Source organism: Gambusia affinis, linkage group LG18 (assembly GCF_019740435.1).
Source record: "Gambusia affinis linkage group LG18, SWU_Gaff_1.0, whole genome shotgun sequence".
In the NCBI taxonomy this organism is placed as follows: Eukaryota; Metazoa; Chordata; class Actinopteri; order Cyprinodontiformes; family Poeciliidae; genus Gambusia; species Gambusia affinis.
The window spans coordinates 5,167,201-5,187,733 of NC_057885.1; the positions used below are offsets into that span (position 1 = coordinate 5,167,201).

General features: G+C 40.1%; 1 protein-coding gene across 6 annotated transcripts in view; it reads right to left on the reverse strand.

Annotated features, from left to right (window-relative positions):
- Positions 1-201: 201 nt before the first annotated feature.
- LOC122820527 (equilibrative nucleoside transporter 2) overlaps positions 202-20,533 on the reverse strand; it is a 28,283-nt gene continuing 7,951 nt past the window's right edge. For 2 of the 6 annotated variants that reach the window (XM_044098018.1, XM_044098013.1), the window contains exons 2-13: positions 7,613-7,664; positions 7,397-7,478; positions 5,734-5,876; positions 5,511-5,650; positions 5,291-5,425; positions 4,903-5,000; positions 4,674-4,743; positions 3,433-3,605; positions 3,243-3,348; positions 3,061-3,146; positions 1,976-2,175; positions 202-1,186 (exon numbers count right to left, since the gene is read on the reverse strand). In XM_044098018.1, coding sequence (XP_043953953.1) covers positions 1,075-1,186; positions 1,976-2,175; positions 3,061-3,146; positions 3,243-3,348; positions 3,433-3,605; positions 4,674-4,743; positions 4,903-5,000; positions 5,291-5,425; positions 5,511-5,650; positions 5,734-5,876; positions 7,397-7,478; positions 7,613-7,644 — 1,377 coding nt within the window. In that variant the 5' untranslated portion in view covers positions 7,645-7,664 and the 3' untranslated portion in view covers positions 202-1,074. Of the gene's footprint in view, positions 1,187-1,975; positions 2,176-3,060; positions 3,147-3,242; positions 3,349-3,432; positions 3,606-4,673; positions 4,744-4,902; positions 5,001-5,290; positions 5,426-5,510; positions 5,651-5,733; positions 5,877-7,396; positions 7,479-7,612; positions 7,665-8,317; positions 8,983-20,533 lie in introns of those variants that run through there. The other 4 variants (XM_044098019.1, XM_044098017.1, XM_044098014.1 and 1 more) reach the window with 4 other exon arrangements.

A 20,533-nucleotide genomic window follows, 5' to 3' on the forward strand; every position in this document is an offset into this window, starting at 1 on the left:
ACACAAACGCACTAAAAATTATTTTCAGTGGTAAAGAAACACAAACACTCTGGTGGAGTCAAACTGAGAAGTAAAACATCATGGAGCAGCACACACTGTAAAACACACAGAGTTCATCTTCCAATTAAACGACTCGTACCAGGACTGGAAATATAAAAAAAGTTATTTTTACTCCGACTGAAAACCGGGTCGTTCCAAAGGTTTAAAAAAAAAAGAAAAAAAAAAAAAAAAAAAAAACCATTTTATTTTCAACACTTTAAGAGAAATCAAAAACAGATTCCAGCATTTTTTCCCCCTCAGATGTGGAATCTCTAGATAAAACCCAAACGTTGGCTGAGCAGTTAAAAAGTTCAGATTTTAGACTTAAATGTTAAATAAATAAATAAGTAAAATTGGGGAATTTTGAGTACGGAAAAACAGTTATGTTTTTTTATTTTTTTTGTTTTTTTTTTATTTAAAAGAATGAAAGTTTGAAACTAAAAGCTTGGTCTTTAATCAGGAAATAAGCCCAGCAGCTGATCACATGGAGTCCATGTGAAGCTGCAGGCTGGGAAAGAATGTAAAAACACATAAAAAAAAATAAAAATAAAAAAGGCACCTCACCAGTAAAAGTGATGAGAAAATAAAATCAGAGATAAACAATCCTGGTACTGATTAGTCAATGTGGCAACATGCCAGCGTTTTAATACACATTGTAGCCACCAGATGGCAGTATTTACCATCACATTAGCTTCTGCAATCCTGTTGTAGTACCTGTTTTTTCGGGGGTTTTGTTCAGCAATACTTCCTGTTCCACTCATTGCAAAACGACAATGTACAAATTAAAAAAAAATACAAAAATATTTGTCTTAAAACAAGTGATGAAAACAAATAAAACTGACATGGTTTCAGAATGATCTACGGATTGTTCTGGATTGAAAGTCCTCAAATGTTTCTGTGTTCCACCGTAACGACATGCTGAACAGAACCAGTTTAGATTCAAATGAAAACCAATCTTGGACGCGTTTCTAAACAAACCGACAGCCACTCCTCCGAGGAGCGTGGAGGTGCGTTACCGTGCCGTTTCTATGGGAACTACACCAGACTCCTGAAGAGAAAGGACAGGGCGGCCCCGACGGACAGACCCAGGGCCAAGAAGAAGGTCATCAGGGCTCCTGCAGTCTCTGCGTTTTTAGGCTCCACCAGTCTGGAGAAACACCACAAAACCAGTTGAGTGACTAGCAGCAAGTCACTAGAGACCATGTTATTCAGAATATTATAACTAAAACATGCATACGTTTGCACTGAATAAGGTTTTCCATTCAGTTTGATTTCAAGCGATAGTCGTGCTTCGGAACTACAGAGGCGATTGTAGGGTTTATGTTTTACTGCGTTCTTGAAAAATGATCAACCATCTTTGTTTTTGCTTCTTTCTCCCTTTATTATTTGATTAGCTCTAGTAATAAAGAGACAGACAGGATTGAAATAAAGAGGAGTTCTCGAATGATGATTGCCTTGTTAAATCATGAATTTGCTGCAACGTCACACCCAGACCGGACCAGTCAGACCAACAGAATGAAGAGAATCATGGACACAGAACCAGTCTGACTGTTTAAAGTTCAAATGGTTTTCTTTTTTTTTTTTTTTTTTTTTTCAGATGATGCAATAACTCAATTCAAGAACAGGTGAGATCTGAATGAGACAAAGAATGACAAAGTCTGGATTTGCATGTTGACCTATGACCTTTGAAGAGGTCATAACTCAGAAGATAAGTGCGGCCCAATTTTTACAAAATTAAAGAGAAAGCAAGAAGTGCAGCTGTTAAAAGACAAACACTTTGTGTCGTACTTAATATTTTGCATATTTTCGAATTGATAATCATTTCCCTCCAGATTTATCTCCAATTTAGCTCACAGCTACGCAGCTGGTGGAGTTGTGACCCGAGTGGGACAGAGTTCAGGGGTCAGAGGTCAGGCGCTTGCTGCGGGGTACTCACTGCGGCGCGTAGGACATGGAGAGGCACACGAAGTAACCGCTGGACAGGGAGAAGAGCGCCATGATGAGGGTGAAGGCGGCGTCGTGGGAGAAGAGGACGGGCAGGTAGGTGCGCCGCTCGACGTTACAGAACATCAGCAGGGGGATGAAGATCACCCTGGAGACCACCAGGACCGGGAACACACGAGACTCTTTACCAGGCTGCAGCGGAGGAGGGAGAGAGGGAACGTTCATTTCATGTATAACCCTCCCACTGGAGATTCCTCTGCAGGGTTATTTTGTACGTGGGCGATTGCGGCTCTATGGTAGAGTAGTCGTCTTGCAATCGGAAGGTTGTAGGTTCGATTCTAGCTTCCTCCTGCCACATGTCTATGTGCCTCTGGGCAAGGCACTTACCCCCAAATTGCCTACCGATCTGCGTATTGGTGTATAAATGTGTGTGTGTTTGTGTGTGTGACTGGGTGAATGTGACTGTAGTGTAAAGCGCTTTGAGTGGTCAAAATGACTGGAAAAGCGCTATATAAGTTCAGTCCATTTACCATGCGGGAGGGGCCAATAAAGGTGTTATTAATCTCTTAAAGTGACTCAAGTTAATCTTGATGCAATTTGTTCAGCCAGGTTCTCTTTAAATTTATAGGTAGTTTTTATAGATGTTATTCTGGAACTTTTGGCTCCAAAATTCACTCTCACATCAATCGTCACGCTAAGACTGAGCAACACGTAGGATAAGGTGCCCTGATTGGACGAGGTCGTGTTGTGTTCCAAGGAATATAAAATGTCAGTAAGCAAATAAAAGAACAAGCATTTGCATGGGTTTGAATACTATATATAGCTACCCTGACCCTAAACAACTTGTAATGACATTTAAGACAAGATGTTATTTTTTCACTTAGCTTTCGTCAACAACTCAGGCGGAAGTGAGAGCGCTGCGCAACGCAAGTAACGACCCGGCCGGAACACGGTGCATTAAATAATAAAACATAACTTAACGAAGCTTTGAGGCAGGCAAATTTTCCTCGAGGAATTTTAATAATCGGGGTATTGGAATCACTCGAGGAGTCGTTTCAGCCCTAGTTGGATGCTCACCCAGCGTATCCACGTAGTGACGCTCCGGCCAAACCAGTCGCTAATGTTGAAAACCAGGAAGCAACACACCGCGATGAAGTAGCGTTCTGAGAGAGGAGTGACAATTTAAGTCAGGAAAACGACAATAAACCGGCTCCATGTTGAACGCAGATCTTCTCTGAATCCGCGCTGCTCACTCTTACGCCATTTTCCATGTGGGAATGCTGTTTTGACATCGACAGTGATGGCGGGGAACACGGACAGAGTGACGGTGAATGTAAACGTCACGCAGAACGCCATCACCCAAATCTGAGATAAAAAGAAAAAAAAACAAAAAAAACGGTTTGTACGTTTGAAGCAGCAGCAGAGAGAAAACGGAATTTCATCCCGTACCTTTTTAAACACCTCCATCACTGAGGCTTTGTCTGCAGAGCTGTCGGCCTGTTCGCTCCTGTCTGGACTGGTTTCCAGCTTGGCCTCCACCCGACTGCTGCTGTTGAGGGCTACGGTGGCCACCGCGCCGTTAGCGTGGCCGTTTAGCTTCTCGTTCTCCAGAGAGGCTCCGTCTGCAGTTCAGAGCATTCTGGTCAAGATTTTGTTCCGCTTACAGCTGTAACTAACAGCGCATTCACACCAGTTCTGTCTGTCCGCTTCAATCCAACTCCAGTCCGTTTTGTCTAAAAAGTCCGGTTTGTGATGGTGAAACTGAACTCTGAAAAACTCTCAAAAAATACAAATCTAGGTCTCCATTTGTGTGAAGTGAACTCTGGTGCAGTTCCAGTCCATATGTGAACGCCAAGTAGTCCACTTCCAAAAGCAGGAAGTGGACTACAGCGCAGAGCATTCTGGGTAATTACAACCAAGACAAACATGCTAATTTAGCGCTAGCAGGAAAAATGGGTCCCAGTTCTTTTTTTTACCGAACACAAAACAGAAATCCTACAAGTACTAAAATCTGACACCACTTCATTTTATGAAGAAGAGAGTTGAACTAAATGTCTTCTTCAGAGGTTTTCATGTCATTTCTCTCAGTGGTTTTTGGTGCAGCGCCACCACAGGCGAGAAGATGAAAGAGTTCTTCAAACCTTCTTGTTGTCGTGAAAGAAAAACCACACCAGGGGAATATGTGACAAAAAATACAATTTTGTTCCTTGTCAACCATCAGGTATGGAAAAATTCTCCAAAACTCAACCAGCTGAATAAAAATACACACACTTTACTTTTGAGGTTTTGAATTGAATTTTTTTTTTTTTTTTTTTTAACTGTGAAGTTTTCCTTCCACTTCATTTATGGTCTGTCTGAAAAAATATCACTAAAATATATTTAAGTTTATGGTTGCAAGGAGAAAAAAGGGGAAAAAGTTCTGCTTTCACACAGACCATTTGGGTTTATCACATCCTTTACATCCTGTGTCTAATTCGTGTCAGTGGAGGCACCTCAGGGCTCGAAGCAGGACGGAAAATGTGAGTGAGTGTGTGTGACAACGAACAGAGCCGTCTATGTCTGGCTTTTAACTGGATAAACGGAGAGTCAACAAACCTAATGAGATAATGTTCCAGTGAATTGATTTGATTCAGTCACACAGTGCAGCACATTTATCCTCCCATCTCTGCTCAGCCTAAACAAAGTCTCACCAGTCAGCAGCTTGTCCGTTGCGCTTTTTTCATACTTGCTGCTTCTGTTCAGATAAAACCGAGCAAACTCCTGCAGAGACACAACAACAAAGGAATTTCAAACAAGTCCAGACAGCACTATAAAAACATGGCAGAGCTGAACTGATCCACACGGGTTCTCAGGCAGATGAAGAAGCTTTTACTGTCATTAATGACGACGTAGAGGTCAGGGTCTGTATGTCGTACTGACCATGCGTGGCAGCAGCAGGTAGCTCAACAGGGTGACCAGAGTTCCCACGCAGGGCGTGATAAAGTAACCCAAAGCTGCAGATTCAGAGTCTGCGTCACCTGCGTCACAACGGGGAACAGAACAAGACTCGGCATGAAGTCAGATTTAAAATGTCTGTATTTATGAATGTAAATATCCGGTTGCAACTGTAAATAACGTTTTTCAAATCTTGTAATCAATCGTTTTGACTTCATTGCAAAACTGTGCAGTTTGATAAAACATTTACAAACACCTGAAAGCACCTAAATGAAACCCAAGCACTTTCAAGGACTTCAAGCGCCCGTTTATAGCGACTTTACTACGTTGCTAGGCAACAGAGCGGTGCGGTTTGGGTGTGGGGGCGGCTCACTGGCTGTGGCGAGCAGATTGGCGATGGCGGCGAAGGTCCCGGCGAGGCCCTGGCCGCTCATGAAGACGGCGCTGTAGTTCTGCGGCAGCAGGCCGACCAGACCGAACAGGCTGCCCTGCAGAACGGCGCCGAACGCTGCGGACCAGCAACTCCATCACAACATGTACAAAACCAAACAAAAAACTGATGCTTCTTCACACCTCCAGACAAAGAAACTCACAGTTGATGAACCAGATGATCGCCATGGTGACAGAGAAGAAGAGATCCTCATCCATGTCCACTTTCACCAGGACTGCGGTGAGGATGAAGAACAGCAGGATGAAGACGAGGCTGCCTGCGATGCGGATGGCCTCCGATATCCTGGAACGGAAAACATCTTGGTGATCGGGTTGCACCGGGACCGACAGGTCACCGGCAGGGCGGCGCCGCCTGTTAGCGCTGACCTGTGGTACATGAAGGAGTTGAGCAGAGTGAAGACCAGCAGGGGCAGCTGGGACAGAAAGGTCATCCAGTTGTTGAAGTGATACTCCTTCCTGACCGACGTCCCGTTCATCAGCTCCGTGTTGTTGAGGCGGCTTTGGAAATACTGCCAACAGAGAGCAGGAGACAAATCAGAGCCATTTATGTGGAAACAAAGCTGGGCTTTTACTAGGCCACTCCAACATACGGATGTGCTTTGATCTAAATCATTCTGTTGTACCTCTGGCTTAATGTTTAGAGTTGTTCTGTTGCTCTGATCCAAAAACAGTTTGTTTTTTTTAGCAGGTTTTCCTCCAGTATTCTATTCAAAAATACTTCATTTATCTCCACAAGCAGTCAGTGTTGCAGTGAATGTAAAGGAGCCTCTGACCAAAGACTGCTGCTGTATAAAAGTCTCATTACTGTTGTGACAGGCTAGCTAGTTGTGAAGTGATTGACTGACTTCTCCAGCAACTACCTTGACAAATCCACCTGCTCTTTTTCAAAATAGGGAGCAGCAACAAATCTACAGACTTTACAGAAAAACAACTAGTGACAAACCCAGAAACTTATTTGTCTCTGTCATTGGATACATTGGAAACAAAATGTTAAAGGACCAATCATATTTTTTACTAAAATAGGACCAGAACACTAAATGTGTATTGTGACCTTATAGCACCTGACAGCATCAGTTATTAAAAACCCCCCCCCAAAACCTAATATCAGTATTGACCAAAAGTGAAAAGTCAGGTTTTAGTAGCTGGAATAAAAATAAAAAGTACATTTTCAGAGACGATAACAATTATTCTGACCATTGGACAAAAATGTAAATCATAATATTTAATGGTGAACTGATTGCTGTTTTCTGGCCGGTTACCGATCTTGACCTGCTGGTTCTAATTTAGGCCGACACCCATTACATCTTTTTGTCTGGAAAGATGCCATTTGTTCTCTAATCAATTAATAATTAACTTATCCATGTGAACTTTGAACTAAGAAGGTAAAACTGAAAGCAAATGGTTGAAACTGGATATTATTTGGGGTTATTTTGGGTTTTAAAAGACGCTCGTTACTCCTTTCAGTTTCCATTGGTAAAATAATAAGAATAGCATGTCTGTCGTCAACAGAGTCTGTGTTTTGTTCTGACTCGTTTGGATCGAGATATTTTGTCTGAGATCTGCTAAAAAAAAAAACAAAACCATCTTTAATGTAACCTCTTGTGTCATAGGACTCATTTTCCAAAGCCATGTGTTGCGTTTGTCTGCAGCACAGTCAACGAATCGTTTGATAGCAGAGTTATGGCAACATTGTTATCATCAGTTAAAATGTAACCAGCCTCTCTGACTTTCCAGGTCATTAACAGCTACTGTTTGACTTTTAGAGCCTCTGCTGCTGATTGTTTTCTAAACTCGACTCCTGACAGCCTGTTTTCTGATGTAGAACTTACAGGATAATGCTGATAATAATCATTTTTGGTCTGATAGAGGACAGAGTCATTTACAGCCTGCTTTAAAACACATTTCCTGTTGTAGAGATCCCACTCCTTCCATCTTCTCTAAATAAAGCGCTGAAGGACCCACATCCTTCTTTGTCACATTCTGTCAAATACATCGTCTCTATGGAAACCCTTTCACTTCTTCTTCTTACCAGTGAGGCAGTCATGAAGAAATTCCATGGCAGCAGCGTTCCCAGGCCTAGAATGAAGAAAAAGATTCCCACCAAGCAGCATCTAGGGATTATGGGAGGAAACGGGGGCAGAAAGAAAGGAGAGAGAGAGATGGATGTGAAAACCAGAAGTTTCAGCAACAGACTCCATGTTGGTTTTATGAATAAGAGGAGGCGACGGTTTGGTGTTTCACTCACCGGTCCTTCGGTGTGTCGGGTCGGACTTTCATATTGACGTTTGGAGTTTCTGCTGAAACCAGAGGAATAAAAACAAACATCACGATCCTGTGAAATGCTGAATATTGTAAAAAAGTATTTATAGATTTCAAGGTTGAAATCTATTTCCACTGAATATCTGTAAAGAAAAAAAAAAAAACAAAGGTACTTGCATATTTAGTTACTTAGTCATAAAGTTATCAAGATATTTTCTGGTCAGTTACAGGCTGCTATACACCAACTTTTTTTCATAGGTGCACCCAAATTTTTTATCACATTATTTCTGGTACTTAACTCACGTTTTCGATTGTTTTTTTTTTTTTTACATTTATTTGGAGTTACATTTATTTTAAAGGAGTGTTTTATTGCCTAAAATGCAGTAACAACATTCCTTTAGTGAACTCTCGACCATTAGTCGGATGAGTCAGCAGCTCCAAAATACTTGTAACATGTGAAGAGCTCAGCCTGTTCTGCTAGGCTTAACATCAATACAGTGTAGGAATGATCTGTTGACAATGTTTTGGATTCACTGATTAATAATTACACAGCAAAAGGTGCTTAATAGGAGAATTTCTTTAAAACAGAATTTGAACCAAGTGAAGCTAAAACTGCTACTTGAGGAGTTCTGGGTAGAACAGATTCACAGACAACAGCATTTATTTTATATCCTATACAGTTTTGGCTCACCTATTGCTCTGAATGTTCCTCTTTCAGCAAATGTCCTTTTCTTGTTCAGTTAATAATTGATTACTAAATTAGCTGACATTTCAATAATCTATTCATCATGATTAACCCGATTAATTGCCTCAGCCTTACATGCGAAACCGATCTGATCCGCCGATCTGATCCGCCTCTGGAAATGTCTGAGAAGTCAACCGCTGTCCTCAGACATCTGCTGTGAGAGAGGACTGACCAACAGACCCACCTACTGCATCACATCTGAACGTGAGCGTTTAATTATGGTCAACCCACTGTTGCCGACTAAGCGACTTTTTCAAGAACAAAGCAAAACGAAAAAAGAAAAAAAACACTGGCATCGGCGAAGAGCAAAATCAGCTTCAGTCAGGAAACTGCAATCGATGCATTTCTAAACATTATGTTTTACACACTTCTCAAATTGTCAGAATAAATTGTTTTGTGTCCGACAATGTACTTTTTCCACTACATCTGTCTGTTTCTTCTACATTTCAGATCATTCTTTATTCCAGTCATCAAATCAAGTATCACTAATTTCTTCCTGTTGATTTAAACCTCTGAGAGACACTTTGTTACATCCGACTGCATTCAAAAGAGCTCTCTAAATAAAACCTGATGGATTTATCGACAGAGCAGAATCCCACTAACATCAGGAGTGAGCATGTCCTCCAGTTAAAAGAGCAAACGGACTGAAGGTTCAATAACTTCCTGTTTGCTCAGACACCCCGAGGCTGGCAGCTCACTGGAAACTGAAGTTCAGTCTGACCTCCTTTGGCTGAGCTTTGTGCTGAACAGAACCCACAACATCAGCAGTCTGATGTTGTTCCTCATGAACACACAACATCGGTCGGGAAGCCTTAGCTGAAAAAACAAAAAAAAACAACAAAACAAAACAAAACCCAACAACCTGATTTTTTGTTTGGTTGATTGTCACAGAATCATCTGTTCTGGTCTCATTTGTCAGCATTCAGTTTTCCTGTTTCTAACCAATAAAAGTGCATGAGTCACAGGCATGTCTCCGTCACTCAAACACCACAATGCAGCACAGAAACACACACACACACACACACACACACACCATTATGGCCTTGGGATTCTTCACAAAACACCAGAATGTTTAATCATAGTGACTCACGGTAGCTTTCCTTTAACAAGACGTAGTCAATACCAGGAAATGAGGTTTTCCAGAACTCATAACATTCGTTCACAGCATGTCTGATGAAGCCAAGCAGAACTAATTACAATCAGCTTGTAAATTATGAACCAGGGAAAAACAAAGGTGATAAAAGTAGCTGGTGTTCTAATAAAACATAAAGGCAAAGCTCAGAAAGTCGCTGCCTCCAGCTTTAATATTCCCCAAAGCTTTGTCCTTCTGGAACTAATGACAGAGAAATCCCACTGTGGATTAATGATACACTGTTCCACCAGGGGGACGGACAGGCAGCTGTTTGTGTCTTTCAAGGACAAAGCGTTTCTGAACGCCTCCAACCCCTTTAAAAGCTGCTTAAAACACTTCCGGACCCTTCTAAAAAGACTCCTCTGATCCACATTATCCAACTGTTTTACTAAAAGTAAAACAGAGCAAAGCAGAATTAATTATGTATTTTAAGCAGAATATGACAAACTATTAAATCCATTAGATCCCCCCCCAAAAAATTCACTTTTTCTGAATTCCATCTTAGCCATTTATGAACCCAAACAGTATGTAGTAATGATGTGAATGACTAAAAATGAACAAGTTAATTTATTGTTATTCTGTTTCACAACCAAACAAACTACTGCAGTCCAGCAGAACAAGGTAACTAGCTGCGGCTAGCTAGCTATTTAGCTAGCTAGCTTCTTCTCCATGTTTCCCTGTAATTGTTGTATCTTCGCGCCTCCAGTCAACCGTGTGCCGACAAAACATTCAGAAAATGTTTCTGTATGTTTCATAAAACTCTGAGTGATTTATTTATTTTCTTGGGAAGACGTTGGTGTTTCAGTTTTTTTTTTCCAGAATGACCAATGGACCTTACCAAGCTCCGCCCACAACCGACCCACGTGACCGCAAGTCTCACAAGCAAAGCCTCGTAGCGCATTATTTCTATGTAAACATGACTCCATTAGTGCATCATTTCTACCGGATTTTCACAATATATCATCTACTACAATAGACAGAGGAAATAACAAGTTCATGTCATCATCTGGGAGGAGGTTACTGGTTTCTCAGTCACAAGCTGGTTGCAAACCTGAGGCCAGCAGGTGTCAGTCGGTCAGTTATGGTAGATCTGAAATTTGGTTTGATGACCTCAATATGAGAAGCTACAGACTGATAAGAGGAACCATAGAGCTATGTTAAGGTAAAGAAGCCATTTGTTTGTTAAAATTTTATGAAATCTATTTGTTCTATTTGATGTTTGTTATGAATGACGTATAATCACAAACAAACAGGGTAATTGGTGCAACGTTTAGAAACTACAGCGGCTGTAATGAGCCACAGCAAAGGTAAACAAAGTTAAAATAACCCGAACAGGTGATCAACTCAAAACCACTCGTACCTTTTTACTCTGTCTCTCTTTATAGTTTAAGCACACTTGTTACCGTATCAATCGCCTGCACCCCGCAAGACGAGCAAAGATTACGTTAAAAACAAAACATTCAGTCCGTTACGACATCAAGTTTCCAGGCTTGATATTTATTTCTGGATTATTAATCAGCGCTTCCCTGAACACAGCGATGGTTGATTGACCAGCTGTACTTGGTGCTCGAGTGGCTAACACGAGTAACAGTTTAGTCCAAAGCCTTTTCTGCTAGGGTGACCAAACTTCCGTATTTCCCGGGATAATGTCCGTATTTCACGCCCTGTCCCGGGCGTCTCGGGATATTTTTAGAAAGTGAGGAAATGTCCTGTTTTTTGCAGGACCCGGTCCAACGTGTCGCGGTTTCTAGTCACAGTAAACAGTTGCATATTGATCTGTTTAGCTAACGTAAGACTGTGTAGCAGACAGGCTTCAAGGTGTAGACGTTGTATCAGTACTGCTATTATGCTGTACTTAGCTAACGGGAAGCTCGTGTTTGTGAGACGACCACCCACGTGACCACGTAGAATGGGCATCAGCCAATGAAAAGCGGCCCCTCTGGTAAGGTCCATTCATTCTGTGTGTGTAGAAAGGAGAGGAGAGCCCAGCGTAACGGCGGGTACGGCAGCTGAAGTAGCCAAAACACCTCAGAAACTAAATAATATCTATCGCAACAAACACTTAGTCAATATCAATAGAAAATATGTCCGACAGAACGTTCAAAGATTTTCACTGAACTTTATCCAGAACCACTGTCCATATTGGAATTCCGTTCAAATGTTCTTCCTCTCAACTTTCAAAGAAAGAAAACAACAACTTGAGATTTCAGGCTGAATGTGAGAATCTCTCCTCTTATTTACTTGTCTTTTTTTCTCCTCTTAGCAACAGTAACAACAACATAACCTGAGCTAATCCTGCGTTTTGTTCTCAGACCATCAACTGTGACCCAGTTAGCTTCTGTTGTTACATGAAGCAGATGACAAAAAGATTAACATGATCCCTTAAGAAATCTGGATGAGATCCTCCCATATTTACCTTAAATGCCGCACAAAACAAGTGGGATCTTGTTTAATGCCAGGACATCTCTTCCTTTCACGCAAGTAAATAACAAAAAACTTACAGTTGATTTCAAAGGATCACATTTGGGCTTTGAAATCATCCTAAATTCATTTTATATAACATATTTTCCATGTATTGTCGAAAATCTAGGACTGCAAGTTCAAATGAGAAACTTTTAATATTCAACAAGTTGAACAGACAATCCAGACCCCATCACACATTAGTCAAGCAGATGAAGATGACTAACTTTTTCTCTGCAGTGATAAAAACAACAGACCGAACAATTATCTTAATTGACTCCATATAAACAAAGTTCAGATCTGACCCAACCCGACCCGGACCGAGTCCTTAGACATTATGTCTGAGCCCAACCCAACCTGAAGTAGACCTGTCCCAACCTATTCATTTAATTAAGATTTTACTGCTTGGTTTGAATAATGGTGCTCTGACCATTATTCAAATGGTACTCTGAAAACATCATTTGTCTAACATCTTCCAGTTCGTCTTTTGTTGTAACACAGGATAAGTCAAATGCAAATTTCCTGCGACTTTTCCATCAATTAAAAAAAACAGTCAAAAACCCTTCCATAATAGTAACTTGGCAACTAAATCTATCTGGAGACAGGCCTGTTATAAAAAAAATGTATAGAAAACCTAGATTACATTTATCCATTTGTATTAAATCATTTAAATTAGTTTTGCAGCGTTAAGTTAACATCTGTTGCATTTCTATCTGAACTATTAAATGTTCCCATGGATACCATGATATCTTGAAACTCTGTCATGTTTACCCAACATCCTCGTACGGTCAGAATCTCATCAGGGTCCAGGTCTTGTCAGCCACGTCACAGACATGTTGCTTGTAGCTCATTAATTTGTCGCCATCAAGTTTCATAAAAGCTGTGTCATCAGAAACATCCAGATGTGAACCAAGACTTCAGATGTTTCACCCATCATTGAGATGCCTGGTTGCTTTTATAACAATGATGTTAAACTGTAGAATAAACTTTATTTTAAAGTAAAGCGAAAGAGTAATACTGAAGTTCTCATCTAATGATGGATCGATGAGATAGTTAAGGTATGACTGTAAAAATCTGTATCTCTACTATCTGTAACTAGGAATGCTAAAGAATCTTAATGAGTCATAAACCAATCTAACATCTTCATCTATCAAAGAACGTGTCATTGATGAGACACGTGGTCCTGTTAACAGTTTAAAATGGGCTAACAGGGCCCATAGGTTTTCAAATATGTAGGACATTTTTGTAATGAATGTATACAATATTCAAACATTTGGAAATTCTGATTTTATAGTTCATTTTGGGATCAACATTGAGCTGTCTCACAAGGGATGTTTTAAACTTGTGGATGTGCAGGCCTGCCTATTAATGTACTGTAATTTCTGTGAGTAAAATGCGTTATTGTAATTTTATATATATATATATATATATATATATATATATATATATATATATATATATATATATATATATATATATATATATATATATATGACACAACAAATGGCTCTAGTCCGCCCGCAGGGACTTATTGGGGCCTGCCCATAGCAATGCATAAGGAGAGCAGTGGCTGACTTGCGAAGCAAGTCAGTCACTGCCTCCATGCATTGCATGGCAGGCACCTATTGTTCTACACCCAATAGAATGTCTCTTTATTGGGGCCTGCCCATAGCAATGCATAAGGAGAGCAGTGGCTGACTTGCGAAGCAAGTCAGTCACTGCCTCCATGCATTGCATGGCAGGCACCTATTGTTCTACACCCAATAGAATGTCTCTTTATTATTGGGGCCTGCCCCATAGCAATGCATAAGGAGAGCAGTGACTGACTTGCGAAGCAAGTCAGTCACTGCCTCCATGCATTGCATGGGCAGGAACCTATTGTTCTACACCCAATAGAACGTCTCTTTAAGTATTATAATTATTTATTTTTCTTCCGTGACCGTTAATGCGGCTCGTACCGCTGCGAGCCCAGCCACAAAAGTGGTATCAAAACGTGCGGCTCGTTGCCGGCATTGGAGCTATTATTTTTATAAGGAATCGGACTTATGATGGCGAAGTAAAAAGCGAAAAACGAGTAAAATTTCCAGCTTTCGAAACGCAGAGCATAACTGACACCAACTGCCGCTTTTTTAGAGTGAGAATTTAAGCAGATTTTTGACCCCAAGACAATTTTGAAATCGCCATCACGCCCACAAATATCGCCCTATCGGTATCAAACTCGGTCATGACATTGATACGCATGCCTGCTCCGGTAAAATGTCTCCGATTTTTCTCTAGGTCCCACGGTTTTCTGCCAAGGTGCTTCAGAGTGAAATCATGCGCCAGGGTAACTGACGCTCTCCCAGGTTCACTTCCATGTATTTCTGAAAAGTTTCTGCACAATTTTTTGTCTCATCACTGCAATTACTGTGAATGAGGTAAAAATATGAATTGCGGTACTATCGGAGAAGACAAATAGCCCTCTCATACGCTTCAAACGGTTTTCAAATATGTATTACGGTTCCTGAACGGCAAAGGTTTGTTCGGAGTGCTTTTTCCATATTAATTGGCTGGGTGTCTCACAAAGATAGAATTTTTTTCCCCCCTTTCTGTCTCTCACACAGATATGACAGTTACCAGCTGATCCATTACCATAGCAACGGAACACATGAGGCCAGAGCAGCTGATTCATGGGAGGACACTCTGGAATGAGCTGGCCTTTAGAATTACTTGTGTTTTGGGCATTTTATAATTGATTTTTACAAACCATTGTTACACACAGGATTAATGTCTCAATTTTAAATAAAGCTTAATGGAAATTTCCCAATAAAAACCCCAATATCTCTGTCAGGTGAGTGCAGCGCCGTAAGGCGCTGCAAAAATCTCTGCCTATATTATCTTTTCCTCTCAGGTTATGGCACTGGCTTGCGCAGCAAGCCAGTGCAATGGCATTAACCTTTGACCTAATGATAATAAATAGGACTATCAGAACACCATATCTGTAGTTCTAACTAACACTCAGTTAAAACAGAGCTTCCAATTAGAACTACTGGCTGTTTAGGCCAGTAAATAAGAGATTTAACTCAAACACTGTTAACCATTGGATTAGTGTGGGCATTTAATATGAAGCTTATGTTTATTTTTCAAAATAAAAGCCTTCATATTGCCCTCAGGTTAATGCATCGCCGTAAGGCGATGCAATAATATTAGAATGCTTTATATTCTTCTCTCAGGTTAGGGATCTGCCTTGCGCAGCAAGGCAGATCATTAAGATAAGACTTTTACCTTAAATAAACTATTAGCTATTTTACTTACTTATTAGTCATTTTAAATATACTGAATGGAGTAAATCAATTACAGAAAACATTCTAATCTATTGGCAACACTTAGGTAAAGATGTGTTTGGCCTGCTTTGATCAGAAAAACTAACTGCTTCAAACTATTAGGATTCCATCTCTCCCTGTGTGTTTCATTCTCATGACAGTTGAGCTGCTCTTTAGAACTACAAAGACTGAAGGTTAGAACTACAACATGGTGGAACTGTCAGTTACTACAGAGGAGGACTGAGCTGGCCTTTAGAACTACTTGTGTTTTGAGCATTATAGAAACGATTTAACACATTCACTGTTACACATGGGATTAGTTTGACCATTTCTTATGATGCTTACTGAAAATTTCAAAATAAAAGCCTTGGCAAATTTTACATCATATATTTGCTCATTTTTGCTTGACGTGATTGGTTTATCCAAAGCACTCTTAGACACTGGATTAGTGTGGGCATTTAATATGAAGCTTACTGCAAATTTCAAAATAAAAGCCTCTATATGCCCCTCTGAATAGTGCACCGCCTTGGCGGTGCAATGATATCATTCTGCATTATCTGGTTCTCTCAGGTTAGGGAGCTGCCTTGCATAGCAAGGCAGTTCATTAGCATTAGCCTTTTAGCTTAAATAAGCTATTACCTATTTTTCTTACTTATCTGCCATGTTTAGTATTCTGAAGGAATTAAGTAAATTACAGAGAACATTCTAATAATATCCCACATGCTGCAGAGAGCATTCACGCTAACATTAGCATATTTGCTGATTTTAGCTAATACACTTACTTTATCATACTGAATGGTGCATGTCCAGTTTACTTAACATTATTGTGATTCTATTGATTCTATTGATTACATTGCAGCTTTCTTTAGCATTGATGCTAATTCTTAGCATCAGAACACTGGGTCCAAACCGACGGGCACACTTTGGCAGGCCCCAGTTAAATTTCTTCAGGAATTTTCTAGTATATTATATATTATTCTTCCGTTACCGTTAATGCGGCTCGTACCGCTGCGAGCCCACCCATAAAAGTGGTATCAAAACGTGCGGCTCGATCCCGGCATTGGAGCTATTATTTTTATAAGGAATCGGACTTACGATGGCGAAGTAAAAAGTGAAAAACGAGCAAAATTTCCAACTGCCGAAACGCAGAGCATAACTGACACCAACTGCCGCTTTTTTAGAGTGAGAATTTAAGCAGATTTTTGACCCCAAAGCGATTTTGAAATCGCCGTCACGCCCACAAATATCGCCCGATTTGTATCAAACTCGGTCATGACATTGATACGCATGCCTGCTCCGGTAAAATGTGTTCGATATTTCTCTAGCATTTACGGTTTTCTGTCAAGGTGCTTCAGAGCGAAATCATGGGACAGGGTAACTGACGCTCTCCCAGATTCACTTCAATGTATTTCTGAAAAGTTTCTGCACAATTTTTTGTCTCATCACTGCAATTACTGTGAATGAGGTAAAAATATGAATTGCGGTACTATCGGAGACAACAAATAGCCCTCTCATACGCTTCAAACGGTTTTCAAATATGTATTACGGTTCCTGAACGGCAAAGGTTTGTTCGGAGTGCTTTTTCCATATTAATTGGCTGGGTGTCTCACAAAGATAGAATTTTTTTCCCCTCTTTCTGTCTCAAACACACTGACAGTTAGCAGCTGATCCATTACCATAGCAACGGAACACATGAGGCCAGAGCAGCTGATTCATGGGAGGACACTCTGGAATGAGCTGGCCTTTAGAACTACTTGTGTTTTGGGCATTTTATAACTGGTTTTAACAAACCATTGTTACACACAGGATTAATGTGTCAATTTTAAATAAATCTCTGCCTATATTATCTTTTCCTCTCAGGTTATGGCACTGGCTTGCGCAGCAAGCCAGTGCAATGGCATTAACCTTTGACCTAATGATAATAAATAGGACTATCAGAACACCATATCTGTAGTTCTAACTAACACTCAGTTAAAACAGAGCTTCCATTTAGAACTACTGGCTGTTTAGGCCAGTAAATAAGGAATTTAACCCAAACACTGTTAGGCATTGGATTAGTGTGAGCATATAATATGAAGCTTATGTTTATTTTTCAAAATAAAAGCCGTGTGCCCTCAGGTTAATGCATCGCCCGTAAAGGCGATGCAATAATATTAGAATGCTTTATAGTCTTCTCTCAGGTTAGGGATCTGCCTTGCGCAGCAAGGCAGATCGTTAAGATAAGACTTTTACCTTAAATAAACTATTAGCTATTTTACTTACTTATTAGTCATTTTAAATATACTGAATGGAGTAAGTCAATTACAGAAAACATCCTAATGATACCCCACATGCTATTGGCAGCATTTAGGTAAAGATATGTTTGGCCTGCTTTGATCAGAAAAACTAACTGCTTCAAACTATTAGGATTCCATCTCTCCCTGTGTGTTTCACTCACATGACAGTTGAGCTGCTCTTTAGAACTACAAAGACTGAAGGTTAGAACTACAACATGGTGGAACTGTCAGTTACTACAGAGGAGGACTGAGCTGGCCTTTAGAACTACTTGTGTTTTGAGCATTATAGAAACGATTTAACACATTCACTGTTACACATTGGATTAGATTGACCATTTCTTATGATGCTTACTGAAAATTTCAAAATAAAAGCCTTGGCAATTTTTACATCATATATTTGCTCATTTTTGCTTGACGTGATTGGTTTATCCAAAGCACTCTTAGACACTGGATTAGTGTGGGCATTTAATATGAAGCTTACTGCAAATTTCAAAATAAAAGCCTTCATATTGCCCTCAGGTTAATGCATCGCCGTAAGGCGATGCAATAATATTAGAATGCTTTATATTCTTCTCTCAGGTTAGGGAACTGCCTTGCGCATAGCAGTTCATTAGCATTAACCTTTAGCTTAAATAAGCTATTACCTATTTTTCTATTACCTTGAATATTTTTGCATCAAGTAATTGCTTTCATGAGCATATTACTGATTTAATCCAATGACTCTTAAACATTGGATGAGTGTGGCCCTTTGATATGAAGATTAAAAAGAATTTCAAAATAAAAGCCTTGACAATTTTTACATTATGTAATTGCTCTTTTAGGCTTTATGTGACTGGTTTCTCCAAACCACTCTTACACATTGGATTAGTGTGGGCATTTATTATTAAGCTTACTGAAAATTTCAAAATAAAAGCCTCAATATGCCCCTATGGACAGTGCACCGCCGGAGGCGGTGCAATGATATCATTCTGCATTATCTGTTTAACCGAGGTTAGGGAACTGCCTTGCGCAGCAAGGCAGTTCATTAGCATTAGCCTTTTAGCTTAAATAAGCTATTTTCTATTTTTCAGAATTATTAGCCATGTTTAGTATACTTAATGGAGTAAGTAAATGACAGTAAACCTTCTAATGATACCCCACATGCTACTGAAAGTATTCAGGCTTACATTAGCATATTTGCTCATTTTAGCTAATGCACTTGCTTTATCATACTGAATGTTGCATGTCCAGCTTACTTAACATTCTTGTGATTCTCCACATGCTATTGATTACATTGCAGCTTTCTTTAGCATTGATGCTAATTCTTAGCATCAGAACGCTGGGTCCAAACCGACGGGCACACTTTGGCAGGCCCCAGTTAAATTTCTTCAGGAATTTTCTAGTTCTTAACTTATTCTTCCGTCACCGTGAATGCGGCTCGTACCGCTGCGAGCCCACCCACAAAAGTGGTATCAAAACGTGCGGCTCGATCCCGGGAGGTGTGCTATTACTTTTGGTGGGCTTTGGAGTTACCATGGCGACGTAAAAAGCAAAACACGACCCCAAAATCACTAACGAGCTCACCAGGTGCAAGTCTCGTCGTCAAGGGGATGAGGCAACCAGTAAATCCTGAAAATACCCTATTTTTGAGGATTTTCTGTGTAAATCATAACTTTATGTAGAAACGCCATTCAAACTTCATTTTGTAGATACGTCTGCGTGATCTCTTTTAAAGTGAAGACAGCACGTCAATATGTATTATGGTTTGTCCACAACTTCTTTCTAAGCGACCCAAAGTTTTTGATTTTTGGAAAAATCAGAGTGGTGAAGGCTCCGCTAGAGTGAGAGTCAGAGCGACATTTTGACCCCAAATCATTTTTTAACTCGCCCTCACGCTCACAAATATTGCATGATTGGTATCAAACTTGGTCCTGACATTGATACGCGTGCCTGCTCCGGTCAAATGTTTTCAAAAATTATCTAGCGCTTACAGTTTTCTCTCCAGGTGCTTCAGAGCAAAGTCATGCACCAGGGTAGCAGACAGATCTCACTGATTCACTTCCATGTATTTCTGATAAATTTCAGACCTTGGCACACACTTTTTTTATCTCATCGCTGTTAATACTGTGAGTGAGGTAGAGATATGAATGGCGGGACTATGTGAGACGACAAATAGCCGTCTCATATGCTTCAAACGGTTTTTGAATATGTATTACGGTTCCCAACGGAAACAGTTGTTTGCAATGCTTTTTTTAGTCAAACTGGCTGGCTCAAACAGAGAATTGTCTCCCCCTGGATGTCTCACTCACAGCTGGCAGAGAGGATTATTTACCATGGCAACGGAACCCAGAGCAGGGAGAGCTGCTTAGACTACAAATACGCATCACTGTAGTTCTAACTAGTAGTTCAGTTAAAACAGAGGAGGACTGAGCTGGCCTTTAGAACAACTTGCTGCTATGGGCTGTATATAACTCATTTAACCCTGTCACTGTTACACATGGGATGAGTCTAGCCCTTCAAAATGAAGCTTACTGAAAATTTCAAAATAAAAGCCCTTGAACATTTTTACATCAGGTCATTGCTTTTTTGAGCGTTATATGACTGATTTAATCCAATGACTGTTACACATGGGATGACTTTGACCCTTTCAAATGAAGCTTAACAAAAATTTCAAAATAAAAGCCTTGGGAATTTTTACATCATGTAATTGCTCTTTTTGGCTTTATGTGATTGGTTTATCCAAAGCACTCTTACACATTGGATTAGTGTGGGCATTTAATATGAAGCTTACTGAAAATTTCAAAATAAAAGCCCTTGAAAATTTTTACATCAGGTCATTGCTTTTTTGAGCGTTATATGACTGATTTAATCCAATGACTGTTACACATGGGATGACTTTGACCCTTTCAAATGAAGCTTAACAAAAATTTCAAAATAAAAGCCTTGGCAATTTTTACATCATGTAATTGCTCTGTTTGGCTTTATGTGACTGGTTTATCCAAAGCACTCTTAC